This window comes from Vulpes vulpes, chromosome 5, assembly GCF_048418805.1.
Source record: "Vulpes vulpes isolate BD-2025 chromosome 5, VulVul3, whole genome shotgun sequence".
NCBI classification, from domain to species: domain Eukaryota; kingdom Metazoa; phylum Chordata; class Mammalia; order Carnivora; family Canidae; genus Vulpes; species Vulpes vulpes.
Genome location: NC_132784.1, coordinates 76,507,307 through 76,521,474, shown reverse-complemented (window position 1 = coordinate 76,521,474; position 14,168 = coordinate 76,507,307). Strand labels below are relative to the sequence as shown.

The window sequence follows — 14,168 nt, the reverse complement described above, 5'->3', positions numbered from 1 at the left end:
TCCCAGGATGGAGTCCCACATTGGGCTTCCTTCCAGGAGCCTGCTTCTCCCTCTGCCTACATTTCTGCCTATCTTTCTGTCTCTCATGAATAAATAAATAAAATCTTTTTAAAAAGTCTAGGGAAGTGGGAAAAAGGTACAGGTCAGGCTTTAATCTCTCTGGGGTGTGGGACTGTGGGCATCAGTATTTTTAACATGCCTCTTACAGATATGAACAGTTGGTGAATAGACTATGAGTGTTCTAATGAACTGGGGCAGGGAGACTCAGTACACCACATTCCCTCATTCAACGCTCCATCACCCACTACCAGAATCCCTCCAGAATCCCTATGATTAGAGCCCAAATGTTCTCCATAATCTCCCCTGAGCAACAGCAACTGTCAGAAAGCAACATGATTAGCCTTGACATTTTGTGGTCTCTCATTCTAGAGTATTGAACATGGAGACCTTCCCACCCTGTTCTTCAGCAACCACACCCTCCCTGCTTTAGTGGGTCCTGAATCACAGACTATCTCTAACCCTTGTTTACTGCGTCTGGATAGGACCTGGGGTGAGTGGGGAAGTGGAAGTATATTGCATGAAGGAATTTTTCCTATGGCCCTCTATTTTGGATTTTTTTTGGGGGAAAACAAAGGAATATATTCATTGCTTGTGCCTCTCAGTTATGCTTCTCTATTACAGAATATATCAATATTTCTACTAGGTCTAAAAAGAAAATCTTGTTGAATACATGGTTATCTGGCCAAATAATTGTAAGAACCATCGCTTCAAACTATGAAGACATTAAAGTCTTTATATAAGAAAGAAGTAACAAAATCTATCATACATACAGTGTATGTTGGTATGAAAATAGTATGCTTTAATTTGAACGAAAGTGTGCTATGAATTCTGCACAGTGCTGTTCAAATGTAGGCGATGTTAATATCACTATCATGATACCAATGTATTGATTTGGATATATTTCCAGGACAGTCTGCTTCACCTTAACAGTCTTGACATTGCCTCTTTTCCTAAATACAAAATAAATAAATAAATAAAAAGGACCAGCAGTTTAACTACTAAGATGATGTTAATCCTGGTTCCATTTCCTTCTTTCACAAGCAGGGGTTCCCAGATCTGAGTGATGGCTGTTGAGAACTGCACTGTGATTACTGATTTCATACTCCTAGGACTTTCTGGCAGAAAGGATGTGCAGCAGGGGCTCTTTGTGCTCTTTCTGCTGGTTTACGGCACAACCATGATTGCCAATCTAGGGATGATCCTGCTGATCAAGCTGGACTCCAGGCTCCACACGCCCATGTATTATTTCCTGAGCAATCTGTCTCTCTGTGACGTCTGCTACTCCTCCACTGTCTCTCCCAAGATGCTGGCTGACTTCTTGTCTGAGCAAAAGAGAATTCCATATGATTTATGTGCAATTCAGATGTATTTCTTTGGGGTCTTTGCAGATGTGGAGTGTCTCATGTTGGCTGTCATGGCTTATGACCGGTATGTAGCCATTTGTAATCCACTTCTTTATACAATCGCCATGTCCAGGCAAATCTGCATCCAGCTTGTGTCCCTTGCCTACATCGTCGGTTTTGTGGATTCAGCAATCCACACCTGCTGCACATTTCGATTGTCATTCTGCAATTCCAATATTATCAATCACTTTTTCTGTGACATCCCACCCTTGCTAGCCCTTTCCTCTTCAGATACATCCATCAATGAGATAGTGATGTTCACTTTCATTGGTTGTGTAGTGGGATGCAGCATCATCACTGTTCTCCTCTCCTACAGCTATATCCTAACTACCATCCTTAGAATGAACTCAGCTGAAGGGAGACGCAAAGCCTTCTCTACATGTGCCTCCCACTTGACCGCAGTGGCTATATTTCACGGCACACTTCTGTTCATGTATTTCCGACCGAGTTCCAGTTATTCTATGGACACAGACAAAATGTCTTCTGTCTTCTACACTGTGGTCATCCCTATGTTAAACCCACTCATCTACAGCTTAAGGAATAAGGATGTGAAAGGTTCCCTGAAAAAAGCAATCAGCACTAAATTATGTTCTGGGTGAAGTTGTGTTTTTAACCCAAAAGTGTTTATTTAAAGATTCTGAGAGCTGAAGTATGGTCCTTTGACATCAATTCCTGTAGTCTCATCAACACAAGCTTCTAGATGTTTCCTACTATTTATCATTGTACCTAAACTGAATGTGGGGAGAGTCATTATTGATCTTATTTTTCTGTTTAAACTAAGAAAGAGTAGGACTAGTTTCGGTTGCTGATTTGCAAAAAAAGATCTTTTTATACCTGCCTTCTCTGTTCATAGATATGGCTCAGTGAGATCACATGGGAATAGCAACTACTCTCCTCACATCAGTTAAACTTTTGCACTTAGAGTTATGATATCTTTGAAGCCATGAATTCAATAAACTTGCCCAGCCAGAAGGTAGTATTAATGAGTTAAGCTGAGTTTGTTTGTATCCTTTCTAGGGACTGGTATCACCCTATAAATGCTCCATCATAGCACTTAGATGTATATCAGTAGTAAGTAAATACATAAGAATAAATACAAAATTCGTGCCCTAATTCAAAGTTCCATAAATGCAATGCCCTTTCCAGGATTTTTCACCAATATTTCTACTTTATTACTTACAAAGCTCAGCTCCAGATGTCATTTAAAACATTTATTAAATAAATGCATCTGTGTCCCCTGCAAAACTGATGCAAAGGAGACTTTGCAAATTCACACACACCCACACTCACACACAAACACACCAATACATACTCATACACTCACACAAACACACCCACACACAAACTTGACTTTTATTTATTTATTTATTTATTTATTTTTACCAACTTGACTTTTAAATATTATTCTAGTACGTTTGTCTTAGATTAAATATTCCTGCGCATCTTTTATTTTGGCCTACGCTGAAATAATTATCAGGGACAGATAACACTTGCAGTAAAAATCTTTTTGGACCATGTATTCATTATCATTCTGGCCCAGTAGATATCTGAAGGAACAATTGCTCTTAATTTATGCTGCACCTCATTTGCATATTAGCCTGTGAATTTCCCTTCTTGCTCTCACTCTGGGGAGCAGATATGACGCTGTTGACAACTGTACAGAAACTGTACAAAAGAAAGTTGAGGGTCTTTACCTTGTCCAAAGGCCACTGGAAAGATGACTCAGTCTCCCTTGATGTGTTCACAGCATTATACTAACAAAATAATAAAAAAAACTAAAATTCCTAATTAATACAATTTAAGTGGAAAGGAAAATGTATTAATATTATGTTTAATGAAATAAAGACAAAGTAATATTTACATAGAATTCTATTTGTAATAATTGGATCCCTGTGCATCTATGAAATAAACACAATTTTAATTACTGAGTAGCTGATGTTAAGTAATCTTGTATCATTTCATTAAACGCATATGTTATTTGCACTGTCATCAAATAAGAATTAATTCACTTCTGAAAAACATAACAAGAGGTTCTCAAGAGTATTCATTTTATTTTAGGTCATTGTCAAGAAGGGAATATAGGAGCATTTTTTTTTCTGGTCCCATGAGGAGAAAATAATGGCAGTACAAAGTTTTCCATTTAAATCTTCTTACATATTTTTATATGTTCCTTTAGTGTTTAAAATGGGCTAAGTGTACTTCAAAATGTCATAAGAATTAAATGACACATTTAAGAGTTGCAATTTTCAGCAAGTTACTAGTATTTCATTATCTATTGAGTAATTTAATTTACAATCTTAAATAATTTGTTGTTCATAGAATATATCATATATCAGGACCTCTCCATCACTGTTCAAATCCCTTCCCATCACAATGTATTATATTGAAATTGTATTAAATATATTCCTCTCTGTAAAGATGAAACCTATCCATATTATACAAAATTGGATTCACTGGTCAGCTTTCATATATATATGTAAGAATAAAAGATATTCCCTTTTCTTCTTTATATTTTCTTTTAAAAACCTTAATTATATATATATAATATATATATTATATATATATATATGAGTTTGATTTGCCAACATATAGCATAACACCTAGAGCTCATCCTGTCAAGTGCCCCCCTCAGTGCCCATCACCGAGTCACCCCATCCTCCTGCCCACCTCCCCTTCCACTACCCCTTGTTCGTTTCCCAGAGTTAGGAGTCTCTCATGTTTTGTTACCCTGTCTAATTTTTCACAGTTATTTTCTCTCCTTTCCCCTATAATCCCTTTCACTATTTTTTATATTCCCCATATGAATGAATAGGCTTTATACATGGCCAGGAAACCAGGATTTTTTTTTTGTTTATGTTTTATTTTCATTTTATTTTATTTTTTTAAGATTTTATTTATTTATTCATGAGAGACAGAGACAGAGAGAGAGGCAGAGACATAGGCAGAGGGAGAAGCAGGCTCCATGCAGGAAGCCCAATGTGGAATTCGATCCCAAGATTCCGGGGTCACACCCTGAGCCAAAGGTAAACGCTCAACTGCTGAGCTACCCAGGTATCCCCTTTATTTTCATTTTAAAGAATGGTAAAGATGAGAGAAATTTTAAGATAAGAACTGGAATTCAGAGAGAGACAGACCTGGTTCACATCTATATACTATCATTTACTTGTTAGCTGTGGGACTGTAGATTACTTGTTCTGTGAACACTAAGGGTCCTCATAGACATAGTTATTTTTATAACCAGGTATATATCTATTTATCTGAGGATTATAATGGAGTTTCTAAGATCACTCAGAGCCAACTAAGTCTCTCTCAAGAACTAAACCCTCAGGCTGCAAGAAAACATGGTATAATCCTTGGTGTCCTGTCATGAAATAGTATCTCCAAGATCCATTTTTATCTACTTGAGAGTCTGCTCACCCAGGTATTCAGATTACAGTTGTACATCATGGTGCTCCCTGCCCAGATACTTTGGAACTTGTTTTTCCTGATACTACCTTCATTCCTCATTAGAGCTGAGCAAAGATTTATTCACTACTACCCATGCTGGACATGTCATTCCCATGTCCAGGCTAGATGCCTGCATCTGTACTTCTGATCTAAGTCTCAGACTTATTTGTCTCAGACTTATTGCCAAAAAATGAGTTTAGATAATTAATCCCAGAATACTTATTATGTTATTTGTGCAGCTGTATCCCAAGAGCCACAGCTGAAATAGGATGTTGTTGGAGGGGGTCATGGAGAGGAGGTGATTGCTGGTTGATCTGTTAGCTGGACTCAAGGAATCAAATGATCCTCACCCCTCCTTTGTCCTTGGAATGTACATTCTGCCTACAATTCCCACAGTTTGAATTGTTCCAAGGACATATCCTTGAGAGATCAATGTGTTGTTGACACTACCTGGACACTTTATATGACTAAGCTCAATTAAGGCCTCTGTATAAATTTTTAAGATTCTGGAGGGCAGGAGTGGAGATCTACTCATCTTTTGGCTACCCAAAATAAGCCCTCATACATAAGTTCATTGCACCTGCCACCTACCGATCTGGAGTTGTCTGCTTCTTTCTTCCATCTCTCTCTACTTTCCATAGGGTTAGGAGAGAGAGGAGAGGTTAATGAACCAGCATACACTTAACGACAAAGGAGTCAATATCCATATGTTGTGATGAACTCATACACTGTGGTGAACATTTTCTACTAAGTGTTTAGGATGAAACACTTGCTTTTCATTGGCACTAACTGACATTCCACTCTTCCCTATTGATAGTCCACACTGACCAGAGATTTACCTCACCACTGAGCTATATGAACAAAAACCTACTTTTAAAGCCTGGAGCTGAGAATGGAACTGTGATGTTGGTTTATACCCCAACATGCATTTTCACTGTCATATGACTTTCTTGTCTAATTTACCTTCTCTCCCATTATTCAACCTCTCCTTTGGTTCAGCACTTTCTTTAGGCTTTCAGCTATGATGTCTATTAGTCATGTCCCAACAGCCTACATAATTTTGATCCCACCATTTGTTGGCTTCTGATCCCATATTTGGTTGTCAGAGGATAGCCTCCTTCAGAAAGTTCAGCTGTTTGCTTAACAATCAAGAGATTTCAGACTGAATCTATCCTTGAGGAAATAGTTTGTGAGATAGACTTTAATTTTGTTGATATTTGCAAATTGTTTTTTTTAATAAGTCACTATACTTGACAATATCATGCAATTGTCACATGTGTATACAGTACTCCTCCAGAGAAGGAAACAAACAAACAAACAAAAAAACTGCAAGAGAAATAGTTTCTCTGCCTGTTATAGGTGTATAATCCAAATTAAAAACAACAAATAGCAAATATACTCATATTTATTTCATTAAAACTTACTCAGTAACTGCACTGGAGAAAATGTGATAAAGAGGTAAGGCACCAAATAAGGGACAATAATTAATGATGAGTCTAGTAGAGGGATAAATGCAAACTACAAGATTAGACAGAAAATTCTAAGAGTTTTAAAAGAAGTACCCTTAAGGTTCTAGTGAGGTTTAGGATGTTACTTACCATCTCTAATTGAAAGGGTATTAGAAAAAAATCATATTGGAGTTAAAATTTGAGGAAAAAAATTTTTAGAGAGAGTATAATTAGCTTAGCTGCAATGCACACATATTTACATGGAAATAAAAATTAATTGAAAAAGTCTTAGTTAATTGCATTTATTTTCTTCCGCGAAAAAAAGTTGTGATATTTTAATGGCTTATTCAATACTGAGAATAATTATGATAAAGTTTAGGATGGGAGAGAAAAGAAGTAAGACTATGGACTATAGGACATTATGCAAAAGCTAAATCTACTCTGGAATATATATTAAAAATGTCAGATTTAAAATAATATATATAGAGAGAGACGTAATACAATGATATGATGGGATCTGGCTCTTATGTTAGGCCTGGGCAGTATTCTGTAGTTGAGACCTCATTACCTACAATTTGAGAAACATTCATATTAAACTGACTTTCCCAACAGAGCCAAAGTTCAAAGAACAGACATTATTGAAAAATTGTCAGGCTCAGTTTCATTCTTCCTTAAGAAAGCAATTTTCTGCCTATTACTTTCCTAAAGGCATTTTTGACGTCTTTGTTCCTTAGACTGTAAATTAAGGGGTTCAACATAGGTATGATCAATGTATAGAACACAGAGGTCACTTTGTCAATATCCAGCGAATGACCAGTGCTGGGGCGCAAATAAATAAAAATGAGGGTACCATGGTAGATCGTGACTACGGTCAGATGGGAGGCACAAGTGGAAAACCCTTTCTTTCTTCCTTCAGCAGACCCTGTTTTAAGAATAGCTGATATGATGCAGACATAAGACAGAAGGACTGCTAGAAGACAGATAGCTTCCACCAAACCAGCAAAGACTACCAGAATGATGTCATGCATGTAAGTATCAGTGCAGGACAGAGAGAAGAGTGGGGAGATATCACAGAAGAAATGATTAATTTCTTTGGAGCAGAAAGACAAATGGAAGGTATTAGTAGTGTGAATAATTGAACTCATGGTACCTCCCAAAAATGCTCCAATGGCAAACTGGGAGCAAACCCTCTTGGACATAATAACCGTATAAAGCAGTGGGTTGCAGATTGCTATGTACCGGTCATAAGCCATAGCAGCCAAGAGGAAAGATTCTGTGTCAACCAAAGAGCAGAAAAAATATAACTGTGCAGCACAGCCCTTGTAAGAAATGGTCTTGTCTTTGGAAATCAAGTCCACAAGTAATTTGGGGGCAATAACAGAAGAGTAACATACATCTACAAAGGACAATATACAGAGGAAAGAGTACATCGGGGTGTGCAAATGGGAACTAGTTGTGATTAATAAGATCATCCCAAGGTTCCCCATGAGGGTAACAGAGTAGATAAAAAGAAACATAACAAAAAGCACCCTCCAAAGTTCTGGATGGTCACTAAATCCCAAGAGAAAGAACTCAGACTTCACAGTGTGGTTCTCCAACTCCATTCTCCGCAGTGTCCCTGGACTTCTGAAGTGGTGGCACGGTAGTGATGGCAATATTAACAACAACCTCAGCATTCACTAAAAAATAAGAAATAAAACAGTCAAAATAAATAGGAGGAATTCTAAATAATTTTTTTTAAAATTTTTATTTATTTATGATAGTCACAGAGAGAGAGAGAGGCAGAGACACAGGCAGAGGGAGAAGCAGGCTCCATGCAGGGAGCCCGACGTGGGATTCGATCCCGGGTCTCCAGGATCGCGCCCTGGGCCAAAGGCAGGCGCCAAACCGCTGCGCCACCCAGGGATCCCAATAGGAGGAATTCTAACTCCACTTGGGCATCCTCATAACATCTAGGCACATCTATAGCTCATGTAGTATCATGCATTATAAATTTTCATGACTCAAGCCGATGGCAGATGCTCAACCAACTGAGTCACACAGACCCCCCAGATTTTTGCATTTTTAGTAAATTGAGAATGTATCACTTCTATTACTTAAAGCAATTGTTTTCCAAATTTAGGAGCACCGTCATCAAATCAGTTGTTGAACTCCACTTTCTTCAACTCCCTCATTTTCCACCAATATCAAGGAATTGTGGTTAACCACATGGTTATATAGCAAACTGGAAAAATATACCCTGTCCCCATTTGTGCTGTTTTTGTTTTCACAACAGACAGCATTGCTGTTCCAGGTAAAACCCTGTATAAATAGAGGAGCAGAAATTCTAACCTTACAATGTAGTTTCACCTCTGAGGAACTAAGGAACACCTTAGAGTTATTTGAAATCCACTGATAAAATAGAAAGAAGAAAGGTTATGCATTATTTATAAAAGTCACTGAATCCCAGCTCTTGTCACTCAGAAGTTGTGAGACCTCGGTCAGGTCAATGAACCATCAAATTTCCGTCCATCATCTGAAATATGAGAGTGATAGTACCTTCCCCCTCAAACTGTAAGTGTTAAAGGAATGTCTTTCTGCAGATTCAGTCTCCTCACCATCTTGTTCCTTCATGGTTCTAAAGCTGGCAGCATAGCAATTCTGAGTCAATCCAGGCATCTGTTTTATTTTTTTGGAATTCAAACTATGGAATACAACTAGAGACATCCTCATGCCTACAAACATGTTAAATTCAATCCAGGCAATGTGATAATGCTATCCAGGAATGTTCCCATGCCCTCCACAGTGAAAAATTGTAAAATATATGGAAAAATCCTCATGCACCTACCTCTATACCTTTCTGCCTTTCATTGTCCTTGCTCTGGTTTAGAAATCTATTAGACAACCAACAGCAACACACATGATACTTGTCTACAGACATACACATTTTATTCAGCGTACAATCAGTTGCCCTCCCTCCTGTGTAAAAGGCCAATTTTGTATCTATTTGTATATTTATTTGTGAATTCTTTATCTATAATCCTTTGCATTATCTTTTATACCAGTTGGAACAGTTAAATGAATGAATCAATGAATGAATGAAGTAAAATCATTGACACAGTTCCAATTTATATTTGTATAAAAGTCACAATTCTTAGACATATATATGTGTATAGATGATTGAATAAAATTGTTCTTTACTATTTCATATCTCACACAACCTTTTTCCTCCTTTAATCACTATTGTAAACCTGCATCACTCTCTTTAGGTTTCACTCTATGACCTTCTCACTGTCAGAAAATGATTTCTACCTTGTAGAGAAAAATACCTGATAGCGAAGAAGTATGTGCTCAACTTTCTCATCAAGTCATCATATAAGCTTTTGGGTTCATCAGTGACTTCCTCTGGCCCTTCCTTTCTTTTCTCGAATATCGTGCTCTGCCACTCTGAAGTTAATCCCTTTAACTGTGCATCCAATTCTGACTATCTGCATCAATTAAGATACTTATCTTATTATTACAAATCTTTCCTTTATAAACTTGCAGCATATCACATTGAAGTCAATTTCACCTTTAAATATAATATTCTGTATCTACTTCCATTTATTTTCTTTCCTTTTTTCAATATTTTCTTACAGACATCTACACTGGTTTCCAGTTTCTCACTTCAGCCTACCGATAGGATTGGATTTTTATCCCAACAATTTAAAGTCCTTTTTGTTTCAATCCCAAACTACATCCTAGCTGTCAAATCCAGAGATTTTCAGTAGGTAAGAAACTCTATTTCTCTATTCCATTAATAGCTTTGATCTCTCCTTTCTTCTTAACATCTCCTCATCTTTCAATTTCTAGATTTCTCTCTTGATTTCAGTCTTTCTCAGCCTCCTTCATACATGGTGGCACTTTCCTAGGGCTTCATTCTCAACCTACTTCTCTCCTCACTATTATATACTCTCCCTATATAATTCTGTGCCTTTTATTACAATGCCAAATATATAGTGATAATTTTCATGTACCCATTCCAAAACATGGGTCCAACTCAAAGAGAGCTATCAAGCAGGCACATGTGCATTTCAGCATGCTTAAAACAAAAATGTAATTACCATCACTTCCTACAATTTATGCCTATTCTATCTCTATCTTGGTATATATCTCTCCCACCTCCACAGATAGTCCAAATAAGAAACATTCTCTAACTAAAAACTGAACAAGAACAATTGATTCAATCTGCAAAACATGGCAAATATCCAATGTTTCCTTATCATCACTGACATTCCATTATTTAATGTCATCCCTCGTTTTCCTCAATTGAACCTCTTAATTGTCCCAATTCCCTCTAATTAATTCCCTTCCTACTTCCAAACATGATCCAAAATGTATCCATAAACCACTGGAAGAGCTTTTACCTGTATAAAATAGATTTTGTTTTATTTTGCTGTTCTTAAACCCTTAAATTATTTCCTGTCCCCTACAAGCTTAGCTTTTAAAAATACTTAGTTTTCACATATATTCCCATTTTTATCTCCTATATTCCATCTCACTCCAAACACTTTGCTTTAAAAAAAAGGTGTTAACTGGAGAAAGAAGCATCTTGGAGCTCTTTGGAGTTCTTCTTTCCTGAAATACATATGGCATCCTCCTTAGAAAATATGGACTGTCATTGAGTGACAGCCCATCTGCTCCTATCGACGAATATGAAAGGCAAGATTGTCAGTTGACCTAAAAGTGGAACAATGCCACTATTATGAAAAGAAAAAAAATATAGCCAGTGTCTAGAAAGGCAAGGTGGATGAAAATGCTTCTTTGCCAGGCTATTCACTCTTTTGGGAATCATGAAAAATGACTATTAAAAAGTAGACATGAAAGAAAGGGGCTTACCTTTAGGGACAATGCTTAAATAAGCTTGGGGTCTGAGCCATGGAGAACAGTCACTGCTGAAGCTATTTTTTACCAAATGCCTTATTTCTAACCATAGAAGTAAAGGTACTGAAGAAACCCATTTATATAGAGATTATTTACTTGTAATAATCTTCAAGGATGTTATATGCTTTAAGACTGAAAAAGACTTTCAAAATTTAAAAAGAATGAAATATGAATGTCATTGGGACAATAGTAGGGGAAAGGAATATAAGATAAAAAATTAAGAAGAGTCTGAAGAGGAGCCAAATCTGTTCTATGCACTTGGCAGGTGAGAACAAAAGTGAATTCCAAAAGAGTTCAGCAAAATTACCTCTTCCTGCAGTCAGTTTTTTGTATTGAGCCCTAGACTCTATGCTTGTAAACCATTTTTTTTTTTTGTTTCCTCAAAGCCACTCTCCTAACCCTACCCCAGTCCTATTACCTATGTATTGATACTTGTTTGTATCAACACATTACCACATGATAGAATTAGTAATATGGTATACAAGTTGAGTTAGCCTTAATTTATATCTCAGTCTGCTCAACTTAAAAAAAGAATAGGCAATGAACACTTTGTTTATAGTTAGATTTCTAATTAGATCCAATGATGCTGAAGATTGTCTGAAGAAAACCATCCATTAAATGTACTTTGTTGTTGTTGGTAGTGCTGTTTTTGTTGGAAATCTCTTTAGGATTAAGACCTGTGTTATTCTAGGCATGTGTATTCTCAAAACATAAGTTTCCTGGGTGTAAAACAAATGACTATGAGATGAACTCTTTAAAAACCTGTCCAACTCTGATATCCCAGGATTATGTGAAGAGTACGTACCAGATCTCTCTTTCATGTTCCTGCTTCCTATCCTGTTGTCAGTGTCAGTTCATTTTTCATTGGAAAAATTAGATTTGATGGCTAGAGAGTTAAAAAATTGACCCATTGCAACATTCTCCATAATCCATTTAGGCAGGCCTTTTGTGTTCATAGAAGAAATTTGTGCCTCCTTTAGGAAGGTACTGCTTTCCTAGGCTAACACAAGACATTTTATATTTTGCATCCAGTCTTTTGAGGTTAGCTTTCAGATCTCACTTAGGATCCCAGGAACATACACTCTGATATGCAAATCCCAGTGGGAAAGATATGTGACAAACAGTTCTACTGAGGAATTGGTTAATCAACACAAAATGAAATGATGAAATTTATTTTTCTACATGTTGAGGATGTATCAAAGAAAAATATGTTTTTGGTTTTGAAATGGCAGATTATTATGTATAAAATTAGATTATGTTATTTGCTGTCTAATTTGATTTAACTAGGGATGCCTGGGTGGCTCAGCGATTGAGTGTCTGCCTTTGACTCAGGGCATGATCCCGCAGTTCCAGGATCGAGTCCCCCATCAGGCTCCCTGCATGGAGGCTGCTTCTCCTCCCTCTGCCTATAAATCTGCTTCTCTCTGTTTCTCTCATGAATAAATAAATAAAAATCTTAAAAAAAAAAGAAAAATATTTTGATTTAACCAACTCAGAGAAATTTATCAAACAATTATCAGAGTATTATCCTAGGTGATAGGATAGGAGAATAAATTAGAAAGAAGCAAAAATATATCTATCTGGCTGTTGAAAATAGGAGACCTTGAAATTCAAGTATCAGTGGAAAACCAATTATGGTGAAGTTAATGACTTTGATATGTGTTATTTACTAGTATAATTCTAGCCATCCAAGGTCAGAATAGATCAGAAAATTTTTTTTAATAAATACATCTATTTGGAGCATGTGGCTGGCTCAGTTGATGAGCATGCAACTCTTGATCTCAGGGTCATGAGTTCGATCCACACTGTGGCAGTGGAGATTCCTTAAATAAATAAACTTTAAAAATTACATCTACTCTATGAAAGTATATGCCAGGTAGCAAAACAGAAAAGAGGATAACTTACACTGCACATTTAAGAATTTTGCCAACTACAGACTAGTGAATTAGAGATGGTAAAGAAGCAACATAAGCAATTGCACAAGGATTGGAAAGTGTGTGGCATGATTGTAGACATGAAAATGAGATTTAGAGACAATGTGTTGCCTCATGAAGGGAAATAAGACTAGATGTGCGTTTGTGTTTTTGTGTGGGGAGGGGTTGTATAGATCTATCTATTATCTATCATCTATCTATCTATCTATCTATCTATCTATCTATCTATCATCTATCTATCATCTATTAGTCATCTATCTATCACCTATCTATCTTGGCAAAGAGAATAACAAACAGATTTGAGTTTTTATATGGCCAGGGGATTAATATCAATAAAAAGAAACTTCTTTACCAATAATTCCAGCAGAATCTCACAGTTAAGTCACTAGTTCATTAACTACTCAGAAACCAATCACTGTGTCTCTTGCTGACTGGCTGTGAACACTTTGTCAAATCCCTTTGGTTGCATGCTGGGGAACATCATCAAAAGACATGACTACGGAATGACCCATGAACCTGACTCAGGCATTCAGAGGGTCCTCACTTTCCCCCTTGTCTTTGAAATGTAGGTTCTCCCTGCCTTTGCCCCTCCCAGAGGCTGCTCTAAGAACTTAGGCTTGAGATAGTGATATGGCGTTAAGAATACCTGCATGGATGTCCACAATAGCCAAACTGTGGAAGGAGCCTCGGTGTCTATAGAAAGATGAATGAATAAAGAAGATGCGGTCTGTATAAACAATGGAATATTACTCAGCCATTAGAAACAACAAATACCCACCATTTGCTTCAACGTGGATGGAACTGGAGGGTATTATGCTGAGTGAAATAAGTCAATTGGAGAAGGCCAAACATTATATGGTCTCATTCATTTGGGGAATATAAAAAATAGTGAAAGGGAATAAAGGGGAAAGGAGAAAAAAATGAGTGGAAATATCAGAGAGGGAGACAGAACATGAGAGACTCCTAACTCTGGG

At 36.9% G+C, this 14,168-nt stretch overlaps 2 protein-coding genes across 3 annotated transcripts; one reads left to right on the top strand and one right to left on the bottom strand.

Moving 5' to 3' along the window:
- Window positions 1-1,123: 1,123 nt before the first annotated feature.
- On the top strand, window positions 1,124-5,814 carry LOC112912039 (olfactory receptor 5W2-like). Of its 2 annotated transcripts, XM_025988768.2 has the most exons (2): window positions 1,124-2,032; window positions 5,797-5,814. In XM_025988768.2, the coding sequence occupies exons 1-2, from the start codon at window positions 1,124-1,126 to the stop codon at window positions 5,812-5,814; spliced, it is 927 nt and encodes a 308-aa protein (XP_025844553.1). The 2 variants fall into 2 exon arrangements, with proteins under 2 accessions (XP_025844553.1, XP_072613465.1); XM_072757364.1 differs by lacking the exon at window positions 5,797-5,814 and having other exon boundaries at window positions 1,124-2,062.
- A 1,215-nt stretch (window positions 5,815-7,029) lies between these two features.
- LOC112912019 (olfactory receptor 5I1-like) lies at window positions 7,030-8,034 on the bottom strand. Its single transcript, XM_025988747.2, has one exon. The coding sequence runs from the start codon at window positions 8,032-8,034 to the stop codon at window positions 7,030-7,032; it is 1,005 nt and encodes a 334-aa protein (XP_025844532.2).
- Between the last annotated feature and the right edge of the window lie 6,134 nt (window positions 8,035-14,168).